The 23255-nt window shown below is 44.0% G+C and overlaps 1 protein-coding gene across 6 annotated transcripts; it reads left to right on the top strand.

Annotated features, from left to right (window-relative positions):
• The first annotated feature begins 351 nt into the window (after positions 1 to 351).
• palmdb (palmdelphin b) lies at positions 352 to 23169 on the top strand. Of its 6 annotated transcripts, XM_012815109.3 has the most exons (9): positions 352 to 453; positions 6486 to 6537; positions 7795 to 7875; positions 7999 to 8129; positions 10493 to 10607; positions 11053 to 11077; positions 11185 to 11298; positions 11754 to 12755; positions 14137 to 14678. In XM_012815109.3, the coding sequence occupies exons 2-9, from the start codon at positions 6493 to 6495 to the stop codon at positions 14175 to 14177; spliced, it is 1554 nt and encodes a 517-aa protein (XP_012670563.1). In that variant the 5' UTR covers positions 352 to 453; positions 6486 to 6492; the 3' UTR covers positions 14178 to 14678. The 6 variants fall into 6 exon arrangements, with proteins under 6 accessions (XP_012670563.1, XP_031440213.1, XP_031440215.1 ...); XM_031584353.2 differs by lacking the exons at positions 11053 to 11077; positions 11185 to 11298; positions 11754 to 12755; positions 14137 to 14678 and adding exons at positions 19604 to 21704; positions 21841 to 21932; positions 22120 to 23169; XM_031584355.2 differs by lacking the exons at positions 352 to 453; positions 11053 to 11077; positions 11185 to 11298; positions 11754 to 12755; positions 14137 to 14678 and adding exons at positions 2184 to 2272; positions 19604 to 21704; positions 21841 to 21932; positions 22120 to 23169.
• The last annotated feature ends 86 nt before the right edge of the window (positions 23170 to 23255 follow it).

The raw sequence follows: 23255 nt of genomic DNA, 5'->3' as shown, positions 1-23255 counted from the left end.
CTGACAGGCTCAGGAGGAGCTGATGGGATGATCTTTGGAGAGAGCGAGAGAGAGAGAGAGAGAGAGCGTGAACAGAGGGAGGGAGGGAGAGAGTGCGTGACAGAGAGACCGACTGAGAGAAGAAAGACAGACTCACAAAGAAAGAGAGACAGAGGGATATCGTACATTAGAGTCACTGACAGTGAAACAAAGTACAGGAGTGGCAGAGAAGGTGTTTGAGAGAGAGAAACAGAGAGGAGTAGGAGAGAGATAGAGAGAGAGAGAGAGAAAGAGAGAGAGGCAGTCTGCCAGTCAGCAGTAACTTCAGCTCAACCCTCTGTCCTACCTGTGCTCACACACAGTCATGCTGGACTTCACACTGTGAGCCAGAGAGAGTGGAAGCTTCCTCTACAACGACTTGCCGACAAACTCCTTGGACACACACTTTCTCTCACGCACACTCACATACTCCCGGTGAGTACCACTGCTTTCTTCTCTCTCTCTCTCTCTCTCTCCCTCTTTTCTTCCTTTCTGTCTCCAGCTCATATTCCTGTCAAGATAATTAGCATCTTGTTCACTTTCACCACAACGGTTCTGCCAATTTGCAAGTACTCCCACAGGTTGCCTGTGTATATGTCTTAATTATCTAGCTGTACGGGAGACGTCCATTCCTTTACTGCCTACAGCTGTTCACTGGTTGTCCGTTCTCTGTGGTGATGGATTGTGTTGTATTAGCCAGAGTAGCTAGCATTGTTGAGCTTTAAAGGAGCGATAACTAAATGTTGTTGTTTTTTTTTTGGCGCATTGTAAAAAGAGCAATGTTGGTCTTTGATTCTGTAAGCTTTTAATTCTGTTAAGCCTGCCGCTTCGCCTCCTCCCGCCCTCCCCCTGACCAGCATTCCCAGTGGGGGGTCTTTAAACCTTTTGTCCCCAGATTTAAAGGCGAGCTGAGTTTAGTGGCAGCACTTTCCCCTTAACCACCAGCAGCTTAAGGAGTCACACACACACTCTCTCTCACTGACGCGGGAGCAGGGAGAGCCCCTACGCAACTATACGTGTGACATGATGTACTAGCTTCACGCCACAGTGCCATCAGGAAGTACTTTTATGGCTTTTATGGGGGGTATCGGCAGGCATTCTCATTTACACAGACGCTCACACACTCGCACCCACAGATGCTCAGTCATATAGATGTACTCTCCCCGTTGCATACCAACCCACCACCCACACAGATTTTTAATTATATCACTTAAAGTGATGGAACATTTTGCACCAGGCCAGTGGGAGAGTTTCATGTCAAGTTGCCTTGATATACAGTTACAATTGTCAGACAGTCACAGTTGATGGAACCATTCTGAGTAAATATTTAAAGAATTTTGCACGTTTTTAGTGAACTGTATGCCACTATGTGTGTACTGCCATGTGCATATATGTAAGGGATAATGTATAATCTGCCGGTTAGTATAGGGAAATAAATCCTGACGGGACAAACAGGACCATGACACATAGACTTAAAATGTTCGTTCAGTCATTTGTTTATCACGATGACTAAATGTCCAGTGAAATGGGACCCTGCACTCCCAGGTCTTCCTTCAGTTGTCCCTCTGAAGGCAGCTGAGCTGTGGGATTTGACTGTTAAACCATTAGAGATTAAGGATCATAGATTACCGGGTGTCTCTGAATGGCTCACTCTGACACAGGGGTGCTGGGAGAGAGAGAGAGAGAGATAGAGAGAGAGAGAGAGAGAGAGAGAGAGAGAGAGAGAGAGAGAGTGAGAGAGAGAGTGAGAGTGCCATGTGGGATGACCCTAAGTGGTTGTTGGGAGGTCTGCTTGAACAGTGGCCAGATTTAATCTGGGAAACAGGCCTGCAAGGTTTGGCTCTCTGTGCACATCTGTCCCATGCAGGCAAACACAATGATATCAGTGCACTGTGTCTGGGCAGTGGATTAGGGTCTGTTTGCAGTCCGCATGAAAGCCACTCTGGCCCTACCTACATTCAAACCCCTCTGCAGCTGGTCTCTGTTTGAGTAGAACAGACAGGGTGGAGTTGTTCCGCTGCTGGGTAGAGTTCTGTTCAGTGCTTGAAACTTGGTGACTCGACCGTTTGCTTTGTCCCGCCAGTCCCCTCTGTTGTCAGTCCTTCACGGTCATCTGTTGGCCGTCTTCGACAGGATTAGGAAAGACCTTATCACCTCGTTGGCTCACTACTGATGGTACAACTCTGACTCAAGTGATTATTTTCGGCGTGGGGTGCGCACTGGATCCTAGTGGAGCTCGCTGGAGTGTCAACAGGTGAGATGCAGCTATCTAAGGTGACCTTGGGCCAGCGCTGCTAACGCTGGCTCTGTGCTAACGCTTAGGTCAGTGTAGTGGCAAGGTAAAACTTCAAGTCACTTTAGCTGGGAGAAGTTGAAAGAGGGTTAATTAGTCTAGTTTGATAGCTGAACTCGGAGGCTATGCTGACAAGCAAATGATGAATAATGAAGGCGTATTCTTTTTTTGTGTCACACTGTTTGTAAAGTGTGTGGAGCTTTTAATTTAATGATTTTAGGTGTGCATATGCACGTGTGTGTGTGTGTGTGTGTGTTTGAGAGAGAGAGAAAGAGAGCGAGAGAGATGTATAGAGAGAAAGAGATTTGTGTTGTAGTTTTCTTTCAGCAAGGATTTGAGGACTGGATTACATTTTCAGTTTTCATGTTTGTTGGAGTGAAAGCGTGTATGTGTGTTTGTGTGTGTGTATGCAAATGTTTGTGTGAGGCAGGGCTGTGACTAACATTCCGCCCCGTCTTGGTTCCCTCCCCACCCACTCCTGATCTCAGTTCCACAGGCTGGTGTGATTATCTCCCCCACGTTACATAAATCAAATTTATTGTGCCAGACCTGTGAAAATGCCACTCTGACACTAACTCCTCAGCTAAATACCTCAGACCGCTGTCAACACACACACACAAACACACTCTCAACACACACACAAACAAGTGCGAGGGCAAGTGTCCTAACACACTGCGTCTCACAGAGTCAGAGGTTCTCAGGTAGATTTTAAGTGTTTTTCTGGTTTCTCTTGGTTTGTGCGATATTGTGTTTCACCATGGCTACGGGAGAGGATGCCAGCGGGGCATTTCTGCGGGTTGGCACACAAGACGCAGCACATATTAAGCTGCGATTGGTGTCCTATCGGGTGACCCGTTGTTGTGGAGGCCATATTATACATAGGTTGGCTCTGGCCACCGGCCTTTGGGTCCAGTGGGGTTACGTAACACAGTTTACTAGATGGTCAAGGGTGGGGGGGGGGGGGGGGGGGGGTGGAGATAGGAGGGTGGAGGTGTTGTCCACGGCACAAGCTTATGTTTGATCAGAGAAATGGTGAAAATGTCATCTGCTGGCAACAGGGTGCCTGTGCACTGTCCATGACTGCGGAGCATGGTGCTAATGATGAAATTTAATCCTCCAAAGCAGAAAGAGACAAGGACAGTGTCACACACACACACACACACACACACACGCAAACACACACACACACACATACACAAACACAAACACACACACACACATACACACACACACACATACACACACACACACACACACACACATACAAACACGTGCATATGTTCATATTGATATACACACTCACATACATATTAAAACCTAGCTGTGGCTGTATATGAACATTTACTCCCACACAGGCTTTGACAGTCATGAATATACGCGTTGTTGATGTGCTTAGAAGCAAGTCCACCCACACGTCCACCTACACGCTCATGCAGAATTGACACTCTGAATATGTGTGTCCACAGAGTAGACCAACAGATACACACACACTCTCTCTCACACACACGCGCACACGCGCACACGCACACATATAGACTCACACATACGCACACGCACACGCCCACACACACACACGAACACGAACATGCGGACACGCACACGCAAACGCACACGCACAAGCACACGCACACGCACACATACACACACACACCATGCCTTATGTCTGGTGGTGGACTGCGCTGTATTGTCCTGTGTGTACATGATGGCATGATGTGTAAGTATATATAGTCGGCAGGCTGCCGGTGAGGATTGTGTTTCATGGGGACTGGATTGGTTGGACTCTGAGGGAGCGCTGACATTTGAGCAGCTCAGGTGTTAAGGTCAATGCCAACACCGGCGCCCAGCGTCCCTCTGACATGGGAGTTCATGTTGTCCTCTATGTCTGCGCAAAGGAATGCTTGCTGTTACAACTCTGGGGTTTTCCCATTAAAACAAAAAAAACAGGACAGTGGGAAAGGGAATGTCTGTCATGTGAAAAGCAATATGGCTTCGGAGGGCTTGTTGTTGGAAGTCACACACTGAAGAGAAATGTTGGATGAGGTCACTGGTTCCTTGTTGAACATTAAGACTTGTTGTGGGATTCCGATTTTAGATCGGGTGAGGTACAGAACAGTGCCCCCTGTGTGTGTGTGTGTGTGTGTGTGTGTGTGTGTGTGTGTGTGTGTGTGTGTGTGTGTGTGCGTACTCATGCGGAGTGGACACTTCCCTGGTCCTCCAGATTGGGCTGAGGGGGCCTGGCAAGCCGGTCGGCCATCTGTCTCCAATTCAGAGACAGAGATTCAGTGGCTGACTTCACACAGTTTATAAATCACGGGCCCCCCCCCGTGTCCAGCTCTCAGCACCAGCCTGGACAGGGGGTCTCCATAGCCCGATGACAGCTGTCTCGGGGTCTGATTTTCACCCATCTCAGGTACTATTTTAAGAAGCCCTGTCTTGCAGTATCCTCCTGAATGGATGTTATTGTCCTGTAAATGAGAGGCGCCGGGAGACATTAGCTATTGTGACAGGATGGGTATTTGTCCTCAGAAGGTGGGAACTGACAGCATCCATGTTGTTTGTTTGGTGTTGCTGGAGTCTGTGGGTCCAGTTTATCTTGCAGGGCCAACATTGAAAACAGTATTTAAATGGTTAAATCAGACCTTATATCCACTAAAGGTTCATTAAGACTCTTCACAAGCCATTTGCCTGCAATGCATAACCACTGTATAAAAACTGGAACCTTTATCTAGGGTTTATGTGAAACGATTTCTTGAATGACCCTAAAGCTAAAATCAGAAATATTTTTTCTCCTGTGACCCTTTCTTGATAAATGTTCTACAGACAACAGTTCCTCAAACACCAAGCAGAGCACCCTTTCTATAAGAATTTAGTAAGTCAGTAGTCAGTTTTACATCCATTTTAGAACAGTGCATTTTAAAATGATCATCCAGATTCAATTTAATTTTCATGTGTGCAATCAGACCTTTGTCTATTTCATAACTCTGGGCGGTAATGATACGGCCTTCTGGACCTGCACAGCGTCCCTGCTCTGACTAGGCCCTGATTTATTCTGCCACATCATGTGTTGAAGTCTGTGAGTTGGGTTTGGCTATGTCTCACCTATTATTAGCCCGGCAATACCAGACCAGAATCCAGGAATGAAGAGACAGGGCACCTGGTAAAAGTAATCCATACCACTGCTGCTACAGGAAGAGTCATTCCAGGAATGGATATGCCCTATTAAATACATTTTGGCAGGTGGGGTGCAACCATATTATATTATATTATATTATATTATATTATGGGACTGTGTCTGGCATAGAATAATGGCAATATGAGCATACCTATTCTAAAGTCATACCATGCAGATAGTTATGTGCGTAACATGGTCAAGGAAAGCAACATAAGTAAAAACCCTGTACTTTGAGTTGTGCTCAATGGCTGTGATCCAGAGGTATTCACAATGCTGTATCATGAGAGAGCATTACAAAGGTGAAATGATCCCATTGCCTAACTAATATGGTCAAGGAAAGCAACATAAGTAAAAACCCTGTACTTTGAGTTGTGCTCAATGGCTGTGATCCAGAGGTATTCACTATGCTGTATCATGAGAGAGCATTACAAAGGTGAAATGATCCCATTGCCTAACTACCTTGGATGACCTTCTCCTGTCTTTCCTCTTGTCATCTGTGACAGGTCTGCAGTCATTATCTATTATTTATTGTTGGTCATTAAAAAACAGGAGCAAAACAACACAATGTCAAATATCACAGTTGGGTTCAGGCATGCCCTGTTCCACTCCTTGACCACCCCAGTAGGCTAAATCTGACATCCGATGCGACAGGGGAAACATGTCAGCCATCCAATCTATTCCAGCAGGTTTACAGTGTCCCATAGCTAAGTTCAGGCCTGCACAAGGCCCCAGTCCTGCCACATAATTTAACACCAGTCATCCACATAGAAACCCACCCTAACCCTAAATAGCTGACACACACACACACGCGCGCACGCGCACCTTCCGGTCTCTCTATGATGTCAACACAAGTACTCACCAGAAACCATCCAGTTACCAGCTTGTTCTCTTTTTTTAGTCCACTCTCTCTCTCTCTCTCTCTCTCTCTCTCTCTCTCTCTCTCTTGTCTACATAGCTTTCGCCACTCTGAGGGAAAACAGTTCTCTGTTCCTATCTTTGCAGGGTCAGCATGGAGGAGGCCGACCTGTTGAAGGAGAGACTACAGGCCATAACGGTATGACACATCCCTCTCACCAGTCTCTGCATAAAGACACAACAGGCTTTAGAGCATGGCAGCCTTTACAGCTGTATTTGGCATCACAGCTCTCAAGATGTGTAAAAACTACTAACTGACTCTATGTTGTGGAGCTCTGTCTGAATAAATGCCATCACTTAACTAGTAGGCGTTGGGGTGGGGCCGGGGGTATTCATTGTAGGTATTTATGTATGCTTTGTGAAGGTCATGTGCGTTTGTGAGAGAGAGTCGTATTAGAGTACACATAACTGAGTGAGAGTATGTGTTATTTCTTTAAAGAGAAGCTGGACTGTTAGACTATAGATACTATACCTACTGACTCTGCACTTTGCTGACATACATTACTTTTTTACATTACAATACAATGCTTTTCAAAGGGTACAAGCTAGGTGAATAGCTCAGAGGAACTTATAAATGAAAGATTTGAAATGTATGATGTCTTAACGCATGGTCAACCACAATGCTGTATCAGAGCTTGTTTTATCAGAGCTTGCAAGTGCTCAGCAACAAATGTGTTTCAAAATTCTTTCACTAGGGCATATTGTGTTCTGGTTCTCCCTTCAGCATTCTTGCCCTCAGAATGTTTAAGATAGTTCTAAATAGCTGCATATCTGACATTGATATGCATGGTCTTAATCCTGTACAGAGAGGGGGAGGTTGAAGATTTAAGGGGACAGTCAACAGTTTTGAGGTCAGAGGCGACAGAGTACAGATTTTATATCCCCGAGACTCTTAGGTGATATATTTAGTCCCTAGACGGAGTCCGTCTCCGCTCCGATACGTTTCTTACTGTAGGAGAGTCTTTCTCTGGCCCTCCTCGCTTTAAAATAGACCAGCAGATTTGATCCGCCTGGGAGCTCACAGTGGGACGAGGGGATTTACAGTGTGACCACAAGCTGGTGGAGACGTTGCCGTGGAAAATGCTGAAAGAGTTCAACCATGTGCAGATATCCCTGACAGCCTGCTATTATAGCCTGATAAGTACGTTCAGGTACATCCAGGTATCATGATTCATCCCGCTTGGGAGCTGCTAGTGCTACAAGCTGTTATCAAAACAAAGCTCTTCCGGTCTTTTTTTAAATATTCTATTACATGAGCTGTCATAGGTCACACAAGTAGCTCCACAGTTCTACTACCAATCTGTTGTTGTCGACATAGTGAAATCACTAATTATGATCTCATGTCTAACAATTTAAAAGCTGCTTATCCCATTCATTTAATAATGATCCATCACAGGACAAAAGACGGGCTCAAGAGGAAATCTCAAAGAAAAAAAGACAAATTGACGAGGAGAAACTCAAACTTCAATATCTGAAGGCAAGTATGGCCCAAGTGTTTTCATTCTCTTGTAACCAGTTCATGTATCAGCAAACGTATTACAGTGAGACGCGTGCAGTGCTTCTGTTGACCTTCACCTTACCTTCCTGACCTCTGAAACAGAAAAAGTCCCTGCGTGAACAATGGCTGATGGATGGTCTGAGCGTCCAGAGCGAGGAGGAGCAAGAGGCCATGAAGTCACAAGCTCAGGACGACCAGCAGCAAACCAAACTCCTGCAGAGCAATATCAGCAGGTACAATGAACTTTGTGTGTGCAGATCTTAATATATACCAATATAAATATATTGAGTTTACACATGCAGATTTGTATATGCATGTACATTTACTGTATACATACATGTATGTGTGTATGTGTTTGTGGTGTTTAGTTGAATCCTTTCTCAGAGATTACTGTCCTGACTTTGCCGGTCAGTAAAAGCAAGAGGCAACTTGAGGGGGATTAGACCCAGATTTTCCGCCTCAACCCACTTAAATCTAGTGATGAGCTTTATGTGTCAACCAACGGTTACTCAGACAGCATCTTGATGGAGAGCGTTACGTAACCTGTCTGCTCCTGCCTGGGTCCTGTCTGCACAAACACAGGGCTTAATAGGAGCATTTTCTCACTTCACATCTAATGTGATCTAAATAAACATCACAACCAAAGACTACTGCAGACCTTTACGTCAGCGAATACTTCAGCAGTCGACTCGTCCCTGGTAAAACTACTTCAAGGATTACGCTGCTTACTTTTCATAAAAAAAATTCGTTTTTGTTATATTTTAAATGTAAGAATAATTTTGAGAATCTAGGTGAGATATGTTGAAACTACTGACAGATTATTTGGGTATGAAATACCCAATATTTCAAAATGTTGACTAGATAGATATCGTGAGTGTAGTACCAGTTGTTTTCCAGCAGGGCGCGAAGAGCAGCACAACAAATCTAACCAATCATTTTCATCCGAGTTCTCCGAGTTTAAGCTCTTTGATTTCTTAAATCTAAGTCCAAATAGATGAAAAGAGGAAGAAAAATAGAAACCTGAAAGCAATCTAGCAGAGTCTTTATCCCTCATAAGGTGGATGCCACTCATTGGCCCCTTCAAATTAACCTTTCACCTCTACCCATTTGAAAGGAGAGTTCTGTTTCTTCAGACCATCATAAGTGTGTCTTTTATGGCCCCAACAGTGAAAGCTGACCCATGTTTATACAGTTGTTTAAAAAAAGTATGTGCTCGTTTCAGACAAGACCCTGTCTGGCTTTGGATGTTAGAGTTTATTGGTGATCACCTGTCACAGGAGTGTCTGGCCATGTCTTGTTAAACCAAGAGTGTTAAAAGATGAGACATGTCACTCTACTTTGTCTGACCTGAGATACTAATTCACAGAGAAGGCAGAGGTTGAGAGGCCATTTTCTCACTGTCCAGACACTGTCATAGTAGCCATCCCCCTTTAATAAGGTCCTGTGATCTGATGAAGTGTGGAGCCAAGTGAACAGAAGGTTTTTAAATGCTTGTGTTATTTGACCACGCAGCGTTCTACAGCACATTTATTTCACACAACCATGTGTATTCTCAGTCCTACTCAAAATTATAATTGGGTTGATATGAACCGTGGTCAGCCATCTCTCTTACCCTCACCACCCTCTGTTTATTCTGTGCTTTTAGAGCCGGCTCAAAGTGCTTGATGTACAAGACCCATAGTCTGTTCGATTTTAGTTGCGTTTTACAGAAGACTGAGATCGGTGAGATCAACTATTAGCTAATTACTCGCGCCTAACACCAACCAAAAGGGTGTAAGCTAAACACTCGAGAAGGTGCATGTGTTTGTTGCCCTTGCTGTGAAAATAAAACCAGGATCAGATGTTTTTTCTCTCAGAGGGCAGACCTTTTTCTGCACTCTTTGCAGAGTACATCAGTATATCTTTCTGCTCGGATGGGAGTCCTCAGGGCTACAAAAGATTTCTTCACAGCTCTAAATGACTTTGGAACATTTGTAGAATTGAAGAACCATTAGGAGGCCACTGTCTTCTCAGAGTGTTAACTGTACAACAGTATTCACCAGAACCGTAGTGGACCCTATGTTCATAATTTTTTCCAAAGTAAAAAAAAAAAAAACTCAGTGACGTAACTGAAAGTATCAGCACCCCATAAGAAATGATACAAAAGGTAATCCTATGAGGATTAAATGACTGACACAATAACCTATATAATTATATTATATAATAAGCCTAGAGTACTCATAGTACAGTAGACACTATTAACGTTTGAATAAATCCCCCCTGCAGGTAGTTGGGGACACATTTGCATTGATTGACTGACATACTGTAGTTTTCGATTAGCTTTGTGCAACATGCTTCACCCAAGCAGACCCAAACTCAAACTCAAACTGAAAACACCAATCGCTAACACTAATATCAAGGTGATCTCATCCTCCCTGCAATGCCTCTGAGCCCTTTGGCCACTGAGGCCTAGGACAGCAACCCATGCAGCCTGTTCAGCTCAAACTACAGGTTACAACACTACACTATGCTATGATGTATGCTACAGTATGTCATCCAATATGACCTTTAGTTGGTGAAAGTTCTCATTCCAAAGTGCCCATCTGTCCTCTTGCAGAATAGAGGAAGAAATTACGGCCCTAGAAGACGAGGAGTTAAGGATCTCTTCCAATGAAACACTCATTCTAAAACGGCTCAAGGAGGTTGAGAAGACCCCAGAGGACATCATCAAGGTAATGCTTGGCCAATGGCTCAATTGGCTGTACAGTATTCGCTGTGGTGGTCTGTTTCAAGATAGCGTTTAGCAATGCTTTATATCCATTTCTGTTGGGGATTCTGAGTCTGTGGGCTTATGTGTATTTGTAAGGGAGCTGAGACTTTGCAGTGTGTCTTGGTGTAACCTCTGTTGTCTAGCAGTGCTTGAGTGGTTTTTCTCTGGCTGTTTCTGGGATTGCTCTACCTGGTGAGTTTCGAAGGGGCTTTAGCAGGGCTAAAAGCAGGGTTCTGCGGTAATTGGTGTGACACGTCAGGAATGCAGTGGACTTGAAAATAATGTTGCTTTGGCTTGTGGCTGGATATATGAGGGAACACAGAGGTTGCCGTGGCATATGGAGTTAAGCTTCCAAATCCTCTCAAGCTGTCAATATTCTGTTTTCACACTGTTATATTTCTGCACAGGAAATAAATGCTGATATTCCAAAAGGTAAAGACTTTAGCCTTCTTTTTGTTTTGTTCTGCTTTCTACATAATACCTTTCCCATTCCTGAACATCCCACGTGCCCAATCTGACGCCCTTATCTTTTGTTTCAGAGCCAATACAGTACATTTACTCAGCAATTCCTGATATTCCAAAGTCCTACAAACCTTCACTTATAAAGAAGAAGAAAAGTCCAAAGCAAGAACCAGATGTTGACCCGAAGAGGGGTATGGATTACAGCTATATATACCAGAACATATAGTCTGACATTGCAGTAATTCAATATGTAAATAAATGGTTTATCAGTGTCCCTGTTCTCCAAAAGATAATTTCATTAGACAGCTGTGGCATTCTTCTCTTGGTAGAGTAATGGGATCCTCCTTAGTGTTATCGTTGTTTTCAAAGACACAGTCATCTTACAGTTTAAGACAGAGTGATGGCAGAGACCACATCATTAAAATAGCTTAACTCACATTGAATCTGAGATTATTTGGGAAATGCCTGTGGGTCTGTTGGTAATCACAGAGAGGCCACACAATTATGAAACTTCACAGATGGTAGTGTAGGTACAAGTGGAAGCCTTTCTTAAGACAATGCCCTCAGGTTGATTTAGTTTTCGTTTAGTTTCGTTAGTAGTTTTTATGGAGCTGCCTCAACCTGTACTCTCCTTTCCCATCCATAGCCATGTTTGCCATGGAGATCAGCGTGGAGCTTGACAAGCGCACCGGGGAGAGTCAGGTCCTCTCCTCCACAACCATTACCACAGACGACATTGAGCGAAGAGGAGTGAAGGTGTTCGATGACGGCAGGAAGTCCATCTATGCCCTGAGCTCAGACGGACGTACTCTCGAAACCAACGGAGTGGAAGAGCTAAGCCCCGGTGATGTGGAGGAGCTCTTGCGGAAGGCCACGGAGAAGGAGACCCCCGTTGACGTTCAGTACCATCAACCCGTCTTCTCCAGCCCCTACAGCCGCCCCAACACCCCAAGGAAATCCGACCGAGACCAGAACAGCCCGCCACCCAACGGACTCTGGACCCCCACGAATACCCCGAGCCCCTTCCCGGCAGACAGGCAGGCCACACCAAGCCCACGGCCAACAACACACTCTCCTTTGCACATTCCAGACCAACCAAACTACAGGCCTTCGCAAGGTAAACTGTCTCCTTACTCAACCCCCAGGAAAACACAGATGAATGGTGGTGCAAAGGGCACAGATGGGCACAGGCTGGGCACAGATGGGCACAGGCTGAGCCCTGCGTGGAGTCCCATGCCAGCACACCTGGGGGAGGTCCAGTGTGGGCAAGACTCCGGACTGGGACTAGGGAGGTTGTCTCCACTCCACTCCGTGAGTGAGGACACCAAGTTCAACTTTATGGACACACTCCCATCCGACATCGATTCCTCCGAGCCAGTCACCATGGTCTTCATGGGCTACCAGACTGCCGCAGAGGATGAGGAAGATGAGGGCTTCCAGGCAGAACTGATCGTCATCAGCGATAATGATGAAGACGAGGAGCACAACGATGACCCTCAGCTGTCATATCACCCAGAGGGTTACCACAGCAAGGTCTTTTCTCCTGACAACACTAACTTCCACCGCTCCGAGGTGAGACCCAGTGGCATCCGGAATCGCTCCCAGCCTGGAGCAGACATCTATGGGAAGGAAGACCCCTCTGCCAAAGGTATCAGAGAAAGACCAAAACGACTGTTTGCGCTCTAAGCAGTGCATTGCTGTAACATCTCATTTGCCAGCTGATAACATCTCGCTGAAGAGCTTGCGCTGACCACTGCCTTAATTTCCTCTGCTCTGCATGCTGAATGAACTAACTGCACTATGATGATAACCATAAACAATAATCATCTGAATCTAGAAAGCCTGAAAGCTCAAAATTATAAGATGACTAATCTTTGTGATTGTTTGTCAGTCTTATTTATTACAGCTTGATTTCACCCAATTTGAAATATGTAAATACAATTTGATTTGAGCATGTTGTAGACTGATAACTTCTGTGGGCTTGTTGTGAAGGCCTACATCTCCACCCAGTGGCTGAGAACAGCATCGGTTTCATTGTGGGAGAAAATAACACTCAATGGAATTGTTAAGGCTGTTTTTGTAACATTTTTGCTATGTTTAAATAAAACATCCTCTAATTCCAACTTCTTGAATTTTTCAGTGAAAAGTCTCTAATGGACTGTCTTGTATTTTACTTCATCTCAAATATGCTCTCTGTGTCTGCTCTTACGTCTGTCTCTAAGCTAATAAATGTTTACTAAATCCTATTGTTTCTGCTCTGCTTTTCTGCTTCTAGTAAAACTGACAGTTTGGACATTTATTGAGTGGGTTTATTAAATTAATTTAGATTTAATTCAACTCTGAATTAAGTGTAAATTAATATTGCCAAACCCTTGACTGATCCATTTGCAAGTTTACTAAATCAATTAAACTAATATAAAAAAAACTGTTACTAACAATTGAAATGATCATTTTAGATTACGTAGGTGTGTACAACATACAATTACTTCTACTTAATACAGTTCATTAAATTGGAACTACTAAGTGGGTTATCTCTCAGTCCCTAGACAGCCTCCTGATAGCATTAAATCTTGCCTCAGGTTTCTGCCTTAGTCTCTCAGTGGAGTTTGTTAAGCGAGGGTTGAGTGACAGGCCCTGAGATGCGCCGTTCTGTCTCGCAGGGCTAATCGAACCGTTTGTCCTTGGTTGAATTCTGAGGAGCTGTGGATTTCTGAAGTGCCATTTCATAACATATGCTTGAGAATCCCTTACGTAATCTTGTAGCCTTATGTAAGACTCAAATGTTCTCTTAAATTACACCAGATTTGGTGCAATTATCCTCCCTGCTCCCACTTGTCATTTTGAAGTAAAAAAGCATTTGCCTGTTAGAGATGACTACAGTCAACATCTTTACAAAACCCCAGATTAAGCATCACACTGTGAACTGGATTTTATCATTCATTCGCCACTGCTACAGAAACCACCAGCTTTTCTGCAGATATTCTGTGAAGAAATGTCCTTAAAAATCTTCTCCGTTTCCCTCTCCGCAGCTTTGAGGCTGAAAATGGCTCAGCTAGGAAAGCAGGCATAACAGCCAAAGAATAGGACTCCAGCCTATGCCTGCCGTAAATATTCCACCAAGAGGATGAAAAATCTCTGGGTGTTTTCTCTCCTTTTCTTTTGAAGAAGGATATGACTGCTGTTAAAAACTGATTCGTTTTTTAAAAAGAGGGTTTGGGTTTTTTTTGCTGCTTAAAATCACTATTGCCTTTCTTCTGAATCAATGTGCTTAAACCGAAATTGTGGCATGTGGACAATTGTACATACAATGTGATAGAATGGTATGTGAGTCTGTTTGTGTTTATATGCAACTTATTTTTCTTTCATTTGCTGACATTTAATGTGCATGTTTAGCAATTGTGCTAAATATATATCTTTGCTTTAAACGCCCCTTATAAACAGCAGGTAAAGCTACCAGTAATCAATCTATTCTAAGACAACTATGCTTTTAAAAATGAATTGCTGAATTCCCCATTTTCTCCATCCCTTTGGATATACTGCTTTACAACTTCATTAAAAAGTGTTCAAAGGCTCTGATGTGTTTCAAACTCATTACCAGTATACCATTAAAAATAAAATCGATCTATCAGGGGACAGTTGGAGCTGTAATTTAGGTTGTGCTTTTTGGAACGAAAGTGTGCCACAAACCAATGTACATCACTGCAGTCACATCCCATATGGGCTCAGCAAGACATCCTGTATGTGTGTTTGTGTGCCTGTGTGTACAAGCCCACAAGAGTGTGTATCAGTGGGTGAGTGTGTATGTGTGTGTTGGAGCGCCGGGCAGACTGCGCTCTGATTGGCTGTTTCCTGGCACATTCAGTGAGAGTTGCAGTCTCTGTGGCTACAGCAAGCCAGGCAGAGAGTGCAGCAACTCAGCTTTGCCATAGCGAGCTTCACACGCTCTCTCACACACGCATGGACCCACACACACACACACACTCATCTACATTTACTCTCCGGCAGTGCAGCTGTGAGGTAAGCCTGGTTACCGATGTCAATAACAGGGAAGTTTCAAGTAATTTACGTACCATTAAATAGATCAATAGCTGATTAGATAACATGCATGTGGATCAGATATTTTTCATGAGGGGGGGTGATGTTTATTTGTGCTATGTATCTGGTGTTGGCATGGAGGAAAGCCTTGTTTGGATGAAGTTAGTGGCTGCTGAGAAGGAGGCTGAGGGAAAGTGTGTTGTTTTCAAAGCCTGCTGATGGGACAAGTAGCGTTCAGAGATCTTTTGTTAATTTGTGAATGTGTGTGTGTGTGTGTGTGTGTGTGTGTGTGTGTGTGTGTGTGTGTGTGATGAGTGTAAATGTGAATGAGTGTGTTTGAAAGAAATCTCAGAAGTCTCAAGTTTTGTATGAAGCATAACTCTGCTGTTTTGATTTATATAATCAAACTGCTAAATGAGGGGAAGTGATGTTAAAAAAAGCATGGATGGTGTGCCTTTTATCGACACATTTTTTATCTTGAATTCATTGTACTTTTCGTGCTGATGAAGGACGAACAGATAGAAACTGAGTTGCACTGGCTTACATCAGACTAGAGAAAAAAAACGTAACTGAAATAAGGAAAAAACGGTATGCCTTCCTATTCCTTCTGCGCAGTAGGATAAATAGAGTTGAAGTATGCGCAAGTACCTCTGCATCCTGAAAGTGCTGATTAAGAAGTCAACACAGGTGGTAGACTTTCTCCCTCTGTCGTTTGGGCACACGTCCGGACGGACAGATCTCTGTCCCCTCCTATGTGAGTGTAACAGAAGAAGGCAGGTTTTGTTTTGGAGTTTTTCTTTTTCTTATTTTAGTTTTTTTTTCTGCCTATCAGCAGCATCCAGTGGCATTTTGGTGGCATGTGATACAATCAAATACCCCAAGGGCATTTGTAGCGATGTTGTAGGGGTGGGTTGAGAGGTGTTGAGGTCCTTGTGATCCAGATTAGGCATCTCCCATCCTCTCCACTTTCCTCTCCCCATTTACTCCGGAGGGGAGAGAGGGGTCGCCCAGAGCAGGGGCTCTCCAGCCGTCACCTCCACAGGGGTTGATTACTCACAGCCTCCATCAAGTGCCACTCCACCCTGCCCGGCGCACACTGAGTGTCACTGCGCCTGAAAAACACGCTTCAGCATGCTAATGGGCGATGCCAGTCATGTTTACTGCGATTCGCAATGCCTCATTCGCGTCATTGGGCTAACAGAAACACACAAGATGTATCTTCAGACTTCATGTGCTTTGGTGTTTATCCATAGCAATCTGGCTTTTCTCTGCCAAATGCTATCCTAATTTAACTTACAAATTTGAGTCTGTGATGGCTGTGCGCTAATTGATCTGCCTTTTAAGGAAGCTGAGGCGTAATCATGGTGGAGCTTTCCAGCAGAAGCCACACAGGAGGGGTAATTAGCCTTAACCTTTGCAGATGGGTAAGTGCTTTTGCGGAGATGCTGCTGCCTTACCGTGGCTGCCTGCTCCAGGTCTGAATGGCCTGCCTACGCACCTACACACAGCCTTTCAAGTGTCTGTGCTTGCGATTCAGGCACCATTGTGCCATTGTGCATCGAACATCCTTGAAATGAAAAAGCAAGTCGCCTTGCATGCCTTCATCCATCAGTCATCAGTTGGCCATGAAGTTAAATGCCAGGTGGAGGCACAACGTGATCCGAACAAGGGCCATGTGATTTGCCAGTTTGGAAGTGTGAGTGAATATTATGAGACACTTGAGCTGATAGTTTGGCTATCAGTTGTTTTTTTAAAACCAGGATGTATGTTGGCGGCCAGCCATTTGCCAATGTGGCAAAATTATTTCACTGCGACCTTGGGTCCTCATTGATCATCTGACAAGGGTGAAAATGAGGACTCGTTATCCCACACATACACAAAACCTACGGGACCCATTGAAATAACGGCATCGACACTGCCGAGAGAGCACTACTGTGGTACGTGCTGCACATGTAATTCATAGTTGGGAACTTGCTGGAGGGAAGCTCAGGTTCGAACATCAGTCACCACGAATCTGATCACAGTGATGGTCCTGTCAATAGTATTCCCATCACTGTGGTTCACTGGGCAAGCCACCACTGATCAATGCACCCCCCACCCTGTTTCAGAAAAAATCAAAGTCTATGTGTTTCTCTCATGACCCGACCTCCCATTAGCCCAAAGTGCATGTCTGTCCAGCGGTGAGGAGTACAACTGTGGTGGGACCGTTCTTTTTAAGAGATGATTTCCTTCTGGCTGCTTTGGCTTAAGCTTCTGGTAGGTTCGGGAATGCAATGATACCTCTTAGTCTGTCTGTTTGTGCAGGGATTTTATTCAGAAAACTCTCACTGAATTATTTAGCAGATCCAGATTGTTATGACACACCGAAAAAATGCTTGGGCTGAGATGCGGCGTGGAGGTGAAGTTTGGTTTCCATCGGCTGAGCTGTTTGGCCGTTGCCATGGCATTTGGAGCTTCGCCAGTCGCTTATTTTGATTGGGCATGGTGCCGTTTGTCAGGCTTGATTGCTGGTGAATCTAACAAGATTTTAGGAGCAAATCAGATGGGAAATCAGTGCTTTGTTTTGTTGTCATAAGTGTGTGTTTTCTGTAGCTTTTGAATGCTTCCATAGAATACTTACGGTCTAATTGTTTTGAATGATGCCAGTTATTATTAGATTTGCTTGTACCTTGGTGATTAGGAAGAGTCAGGTGTATGGCAAGAGGGAGGTGTTTCATTTCACAGCTGGTAATTGTGTTAGTCTATCACATTCGTTTTCCGAACTCCAAATGTGGGCATGCCAGGACTGCTGTGTGAAATGGTGCTTGCACACACACACACACACACACACACACACACACACACACACACACACACACACACACACACACACAGCGTCACGATGGCGATAAGGATTACAGATGGTGTTATTATGGCAGAGTCAGCACTGTCTCTGTTAGTTCCTCTCTGGTGTGAAAAGCGGCCCGAGGATCAGAGGGAACATCTCTGGCTCTTGGCAGGAGCATTGGGATGAGCTCACAACCAGTGGGCTCGGCTTCCCAGCAGACAACACGACCTCTGTCAACCTCACTCAAATCAGCCGTGGCGGCTAAGAGCAAATAACAGTGATCACAAAAAAAAAAAAATTGTGCACATGCACAACAAGATAATTGGTCATTGTTTATAGTGGTGGGAAAATTATGTTTTTTCTCCCCCACTCGCTGTTTTTGCCAAACACTCTAATTACAACAAAAGTCAACCATAGACATTTGTGTGATTTAAAAAAAAAAAAAGTACACAGGTACTCTGTGTTTTTCTCTCGGTTTCCAGACCTGTGTGGGTGGTATTGTGGGTGGGATTTCAAATGCCCCAGGTTGCTGGGCTTGCTGAGCTGTCCTCCCCTCATCTCCTGGGGCTTAAGTAGATCCAGGGACTATCTGCAGGGACGTAGCTGTGCTGTGTCGCCTGTATGTGGGCGAGAGAGCTGGTCCTGCAGTCTTACATAATGGGTCCTTTTAATTCAATCTCAGCTGCATTTGCTGCCTCTCCGTGCATAACCCACTTTGTGATGAAATGATTCACTGCGATAGTAAACAAAACAACTTTTCAGTTCCCTCCACCAATTACAGCCTCTCTCCCTCACCCCTTAGTTTTTGATGTGTGTGTCTGACTGAAGGCTTTTCCTGTTGTCTGCCTTAATAGACCAAAGAGTTTTACAGTGCTTTATCTGCCAGCTCAGAACAGTGTACAAGGTAAGGATTTGTGTGCAATGGGATGGAAAGGTGACTGATGAACAATAGTTTTTGCCTCTGCTTCTCTCTTTCTAATCGCATGCTTAATTATATGGATTAACAAACTGGTAATTCTATATGGCACTTTCAAGAATGTATTGAAATCCTCTCATTAAGCACATTAATGCTTCATTCAAAATCTTGAGTGTCTCAAGCATAAATACTGATTGCCTCACAAAAATGACCACAGTCAACATTGAAGAGTATTAAGTGTGCAATACTCTTTCATTAAAATGTCTATTGACTGTTCAAATAACTAACGTGTTTGCCTTGTAAAATCAATCTCGTTTGAAGATTTGCTGCATGGTGTGACATTAATATCTAACTGGACTGTGCCTTCGTGCAGCGGTATCTGGCAGGTCATGAGGGAAATAAGAATGTTATGAACAGTGTGCAGGAAAAGGCACAGAATAATCAATATAGTGGGAACTAAGACAAAAGCCAAGGCAAAAGAGAAAGCAAACTGTTTCCGTCTTACACAGACAAGAAACGTAACAAATATGTACAAAACTGAGCAAGGAATTAAGAAAGACAAGAAAAAGCAACGGTGAGAGAAAGAAGGATTGAAAGACAGAAAGAAAGATAGGTAGAATACTAATGAACAACCAAGATAAGAATATGGATAAGAATATGTATAAGCAGGCTTGCCTTTTCCTCTGTCTGACAGACAACAATTCTCCCACTTTTGCAGGGAGCTACGACTGAGATGACAGACGTGGATGGAAAAGAACTGAGTGAAGGTAGCAGTCCCTCTCAGAATCAGAATCAAGCCGAGTCCCTCTCCAAGGCCGTAACCATGGAGACCAGTGAACAATTAGAAACAGGATATATCGCCGACTATGAACAGGAAACTCAGAAGACCGAGTCACCTGAGAATGAGAGCTCAAACAACGGGAATGAACAAGACTGCTATGATGAATTCTTGGAGTCCATGGGAAGTAAGGTGGTGGTGGATATTTTGGCAGACTTGCCTCCTAGTGTGACTGACACATCAGAATTGGGCGACATCCCTTGCCCAAAGGAGGCTTTGATCTTAGAGGCCACACCTGACGAGCTAAATCGCAACGAGTCTATCACCTCCTCTCTGTCTGACACACCCTCAAGCATAGAGAGTGTGTGTGAGAACGAGTCAGCCTCAGGAAGACAGGACCCACTCGTGGAAGACCAGTCAGAAGATGCCTTGCCAGATGCTTTGGACACCGAGGAACCTGAAGACACTGAAGATCCCATGGAGGCCTTAAACCCGATGCCAACAGATGATGCTTTAGACAATCTTGCCTGTGACGAAGTGGAGGAGTCAATCCTCGAACAGTACATCCGAGAAGAGGCCTTGTCAGAGGTGTCTACAGAGTCCTGCCATGACCCAGAAGAATTAGACGAGTGTCTGCGTGTGGAGATAGAAGTTGGATCTTCTGATAGTGAGGGTGATGACAAATGGAGGACCATTTTTTCTTCCTCCATCAATAAAGAGGATGATGACTCGTATTTGGACAATCTGCAATTGAGTGCACAGGAGCTCTTCGTCCAAAAGTCTTCAATTGACAATGAGGAAGACGACCCAAAAGATGATAACCAGGAAAGTGAAAATTCTGAGATCCCACCCAAGGATGAGATTCTAGAGCAGCCTGAGACTGACTCCGATTCCGAGAAGAAGGAGATGACCTATACAACTCCAACGCTGTTCCATGGACTGTCAAAGATCTCTGAAGATGATGAAGAGAATGGAAAGGGGTCCAACAGCAAACACGCCTCCTCACATCCGGAGGGTAACAAGAAGGTGCCAAAAGACTACTGTGTGATCCAGGAGATGAAGAGCGAGAATGTTAGCACAGAGCATGTGGACTTCCGGGGAGCCCGCAAACAATGGCTAGAAATGGAGGAACAAACTAAAATGACCAAGACCACAGTCCAGTCACCCACCACCCCCAAACCAGGCCAATGCCAAGGTAGCCACAGTTTCATGTACACACCAGTTCGAAACATCGACAGGCCCAAGAGGGATCCTGATTTTGAGAATCTGGCTCTTGGTGGAGACTATCCACACACTCAGTTCAGCCCCTGTTCTGAAGACTCTGGCCTAGACGACTTGAGCTACAGATCCCCTTATGATGACCCAGAGACCCCTGTTGAGAGAGAGATCCGCCTCACCATGGAAAGAGAGGAGAACTTCAGACGTGAGAGAGCCTTGTCCGCATCCAGCTCATGCGATTTTGTGCAAGTAAACGCCCGACCAGTCGTCATTCACCCCACCAAACTCTGCCAGGAGGTGGACGAAAAGAGGAAGATGTTTGAGCATCAGGACGATGGTTGCAGCATTCCGAGGTCACTTAGCAACCCAACGCCATCGTTTATAATCACTTCATCGCCAGTCAAGGGTGCACAGAAGCGCGGGATCGCTGCTAACAATGTCATCATCCTGGAGCCTGATCCATTCCCTTCCAGCCCAAGGCGTTTTGGGAATGAATTGGGGGCCGCCCGTCCAGGCAACTGGAATTCCAACGAGTCCTCAAATGTGATTATCTTGGAGACGTCCAACCTGATCATCCGTAGCGCATCCGAGTTCTGCCTCAACTCAGCTACCGAGGAAAAGCAGGAGAGCACCTTCCTTAACAACCCCTTTTTCAAGCTGCGCTCCAGAAGCACACAGTCCCTTGTTGATGAGGAGATCAAGATGGTCAGGCAGCGTGAGGATGAACTGAGGAGACAGCGGGCAAACATGTACACAAAGGAAAAATTCAACACAATTGTGGTCTCCCCACATCTCCTAAATAGTGCATCATTTGAAAAGTCAGGTATGTTCATGTAATAGTTTAAACTCCAATTTAGAATTCTGTTACATCCTTCCGGTAGAAACAAATGACTGTTTTAGGACTATGCGAAACTCAATATTTATTGTCTATTAATATCTTAATATGTGTTATATTTCAGAGGACATGCCTATAAAATGCAAGTCCTCCCCATCTTCTCCAATGAAGACAGCATACAAGATGGATCGCTCAATAGTATCCTGTGACAACAGGGTAAGCTTTTAGTCCTGTGAGGGCATTTCAGTCACCAATACATTATAAAGGCGAATGCTAATAACACATTATAAGCTATTTACATACATTACATCTATCCACTGACCAAATTTCTTCACAAATAACGATTGTCAGATTGATCTGATTGTGTCCTTTTTGTATTTAAATTTTATAATTTGCTCCCTAGTTTCCAGAGATTTACTTGGGTGGTCGCCGTAAAAGTGCCATGGCTGTTCGCTGGGAAGCCGGAGAGTTTGCAAGCAACCAATAAAAGCAGAACACCTGATCAACAGAATGGATATCGACTGACAACCCCCTGGTCTGGCTTACGTAACAGACTTTTTTGCAGTGCGTCATGAGAAAATTAATCACATTTGTTTTCTGTGACATAACACTGGCTGCTGTCAGCTGCTTATGTGAATTTTTCGATTCTCTGTCTGTGTCCATCAGAGGCTAAGAGGGGAAAAAAATATTGTGTATGTATGTACGCCAAGATGCCTGAATGTTATTTGAATGTATTGTTTTAGTCAACAACTGCTTATACACTATTTTCAAGCCCAGAAAAGCAGAATGCTTATTTTTATTGTACTGTCTTGGTAGAAAGAGTTATATGTACTGTATTTTCCTAATGTATTTTCATCAGAGACCAGATTTGTAATTTTCCAGGCACAAAGATAAGAAGCCAATGCTGTATTATTATCAATATAATTTGGGACCTTATGCACACTACTTTACACGAATCTCCTATCGAGAGCTACTCGTGTTTTTAAAAAGGGGCATTGACTTTTATTTGAGTGTAGATTTCAAGCATACGATTTAAAAACTATGTTGTGTATCTACTGATGACGCAGCTGTAAAGTTAATATAATTCTCTAAATACACATCTGAAGTACAGTCAAATATAAGAAGGAAAATAATCAAAAACCAAACTAAAGAAAAAGAAACTAAATTATAAAGAGCAGCTAATGGAATTTCTAACGGAAAGTCTATTAACCATGACTTTTAATTTATTGTCTAAAATATATACATATATGTTCGTATGCTTACATGTGAAGCCATTATGCTTAGGACATTATCTGTTCTGCTTGCTAATCTTTGAATTTGTGTGAGCCAATCACTTGTTGCAAAAAATTGAATTGCCTTCAATATGAAAAAAAAGAAAAAAAAACATTGTTTGTATTTTCAATGCCAGTGTTCCAAAACCAATAATGCAACAATAAATATGTATGAACTAAAATGCAACACTGAAATTCCTTCCTTTCTAGTGCCATACCAACCAACATGAACTCTAAATAACATCCATGCAATCCTTCAACATGGCAG

This window comes from Clupea harengus, chromosome 17, assembly GCF_900700415.2.
Source record: "Clupea harengus chromosome 17, Ch_v2.0.2, whole genome shotgun sequence".
Classification (NCBI taxonomy): domain Eukaryota; kingdom Metazoa; phylum Chordata; class Actinopteri; order Clupeiformes; family Clupeidae; genus Clupea; species Clupea harengus.
This window is presented reverse-complemented; position numbering and strand designations above follow the sequence as displayed.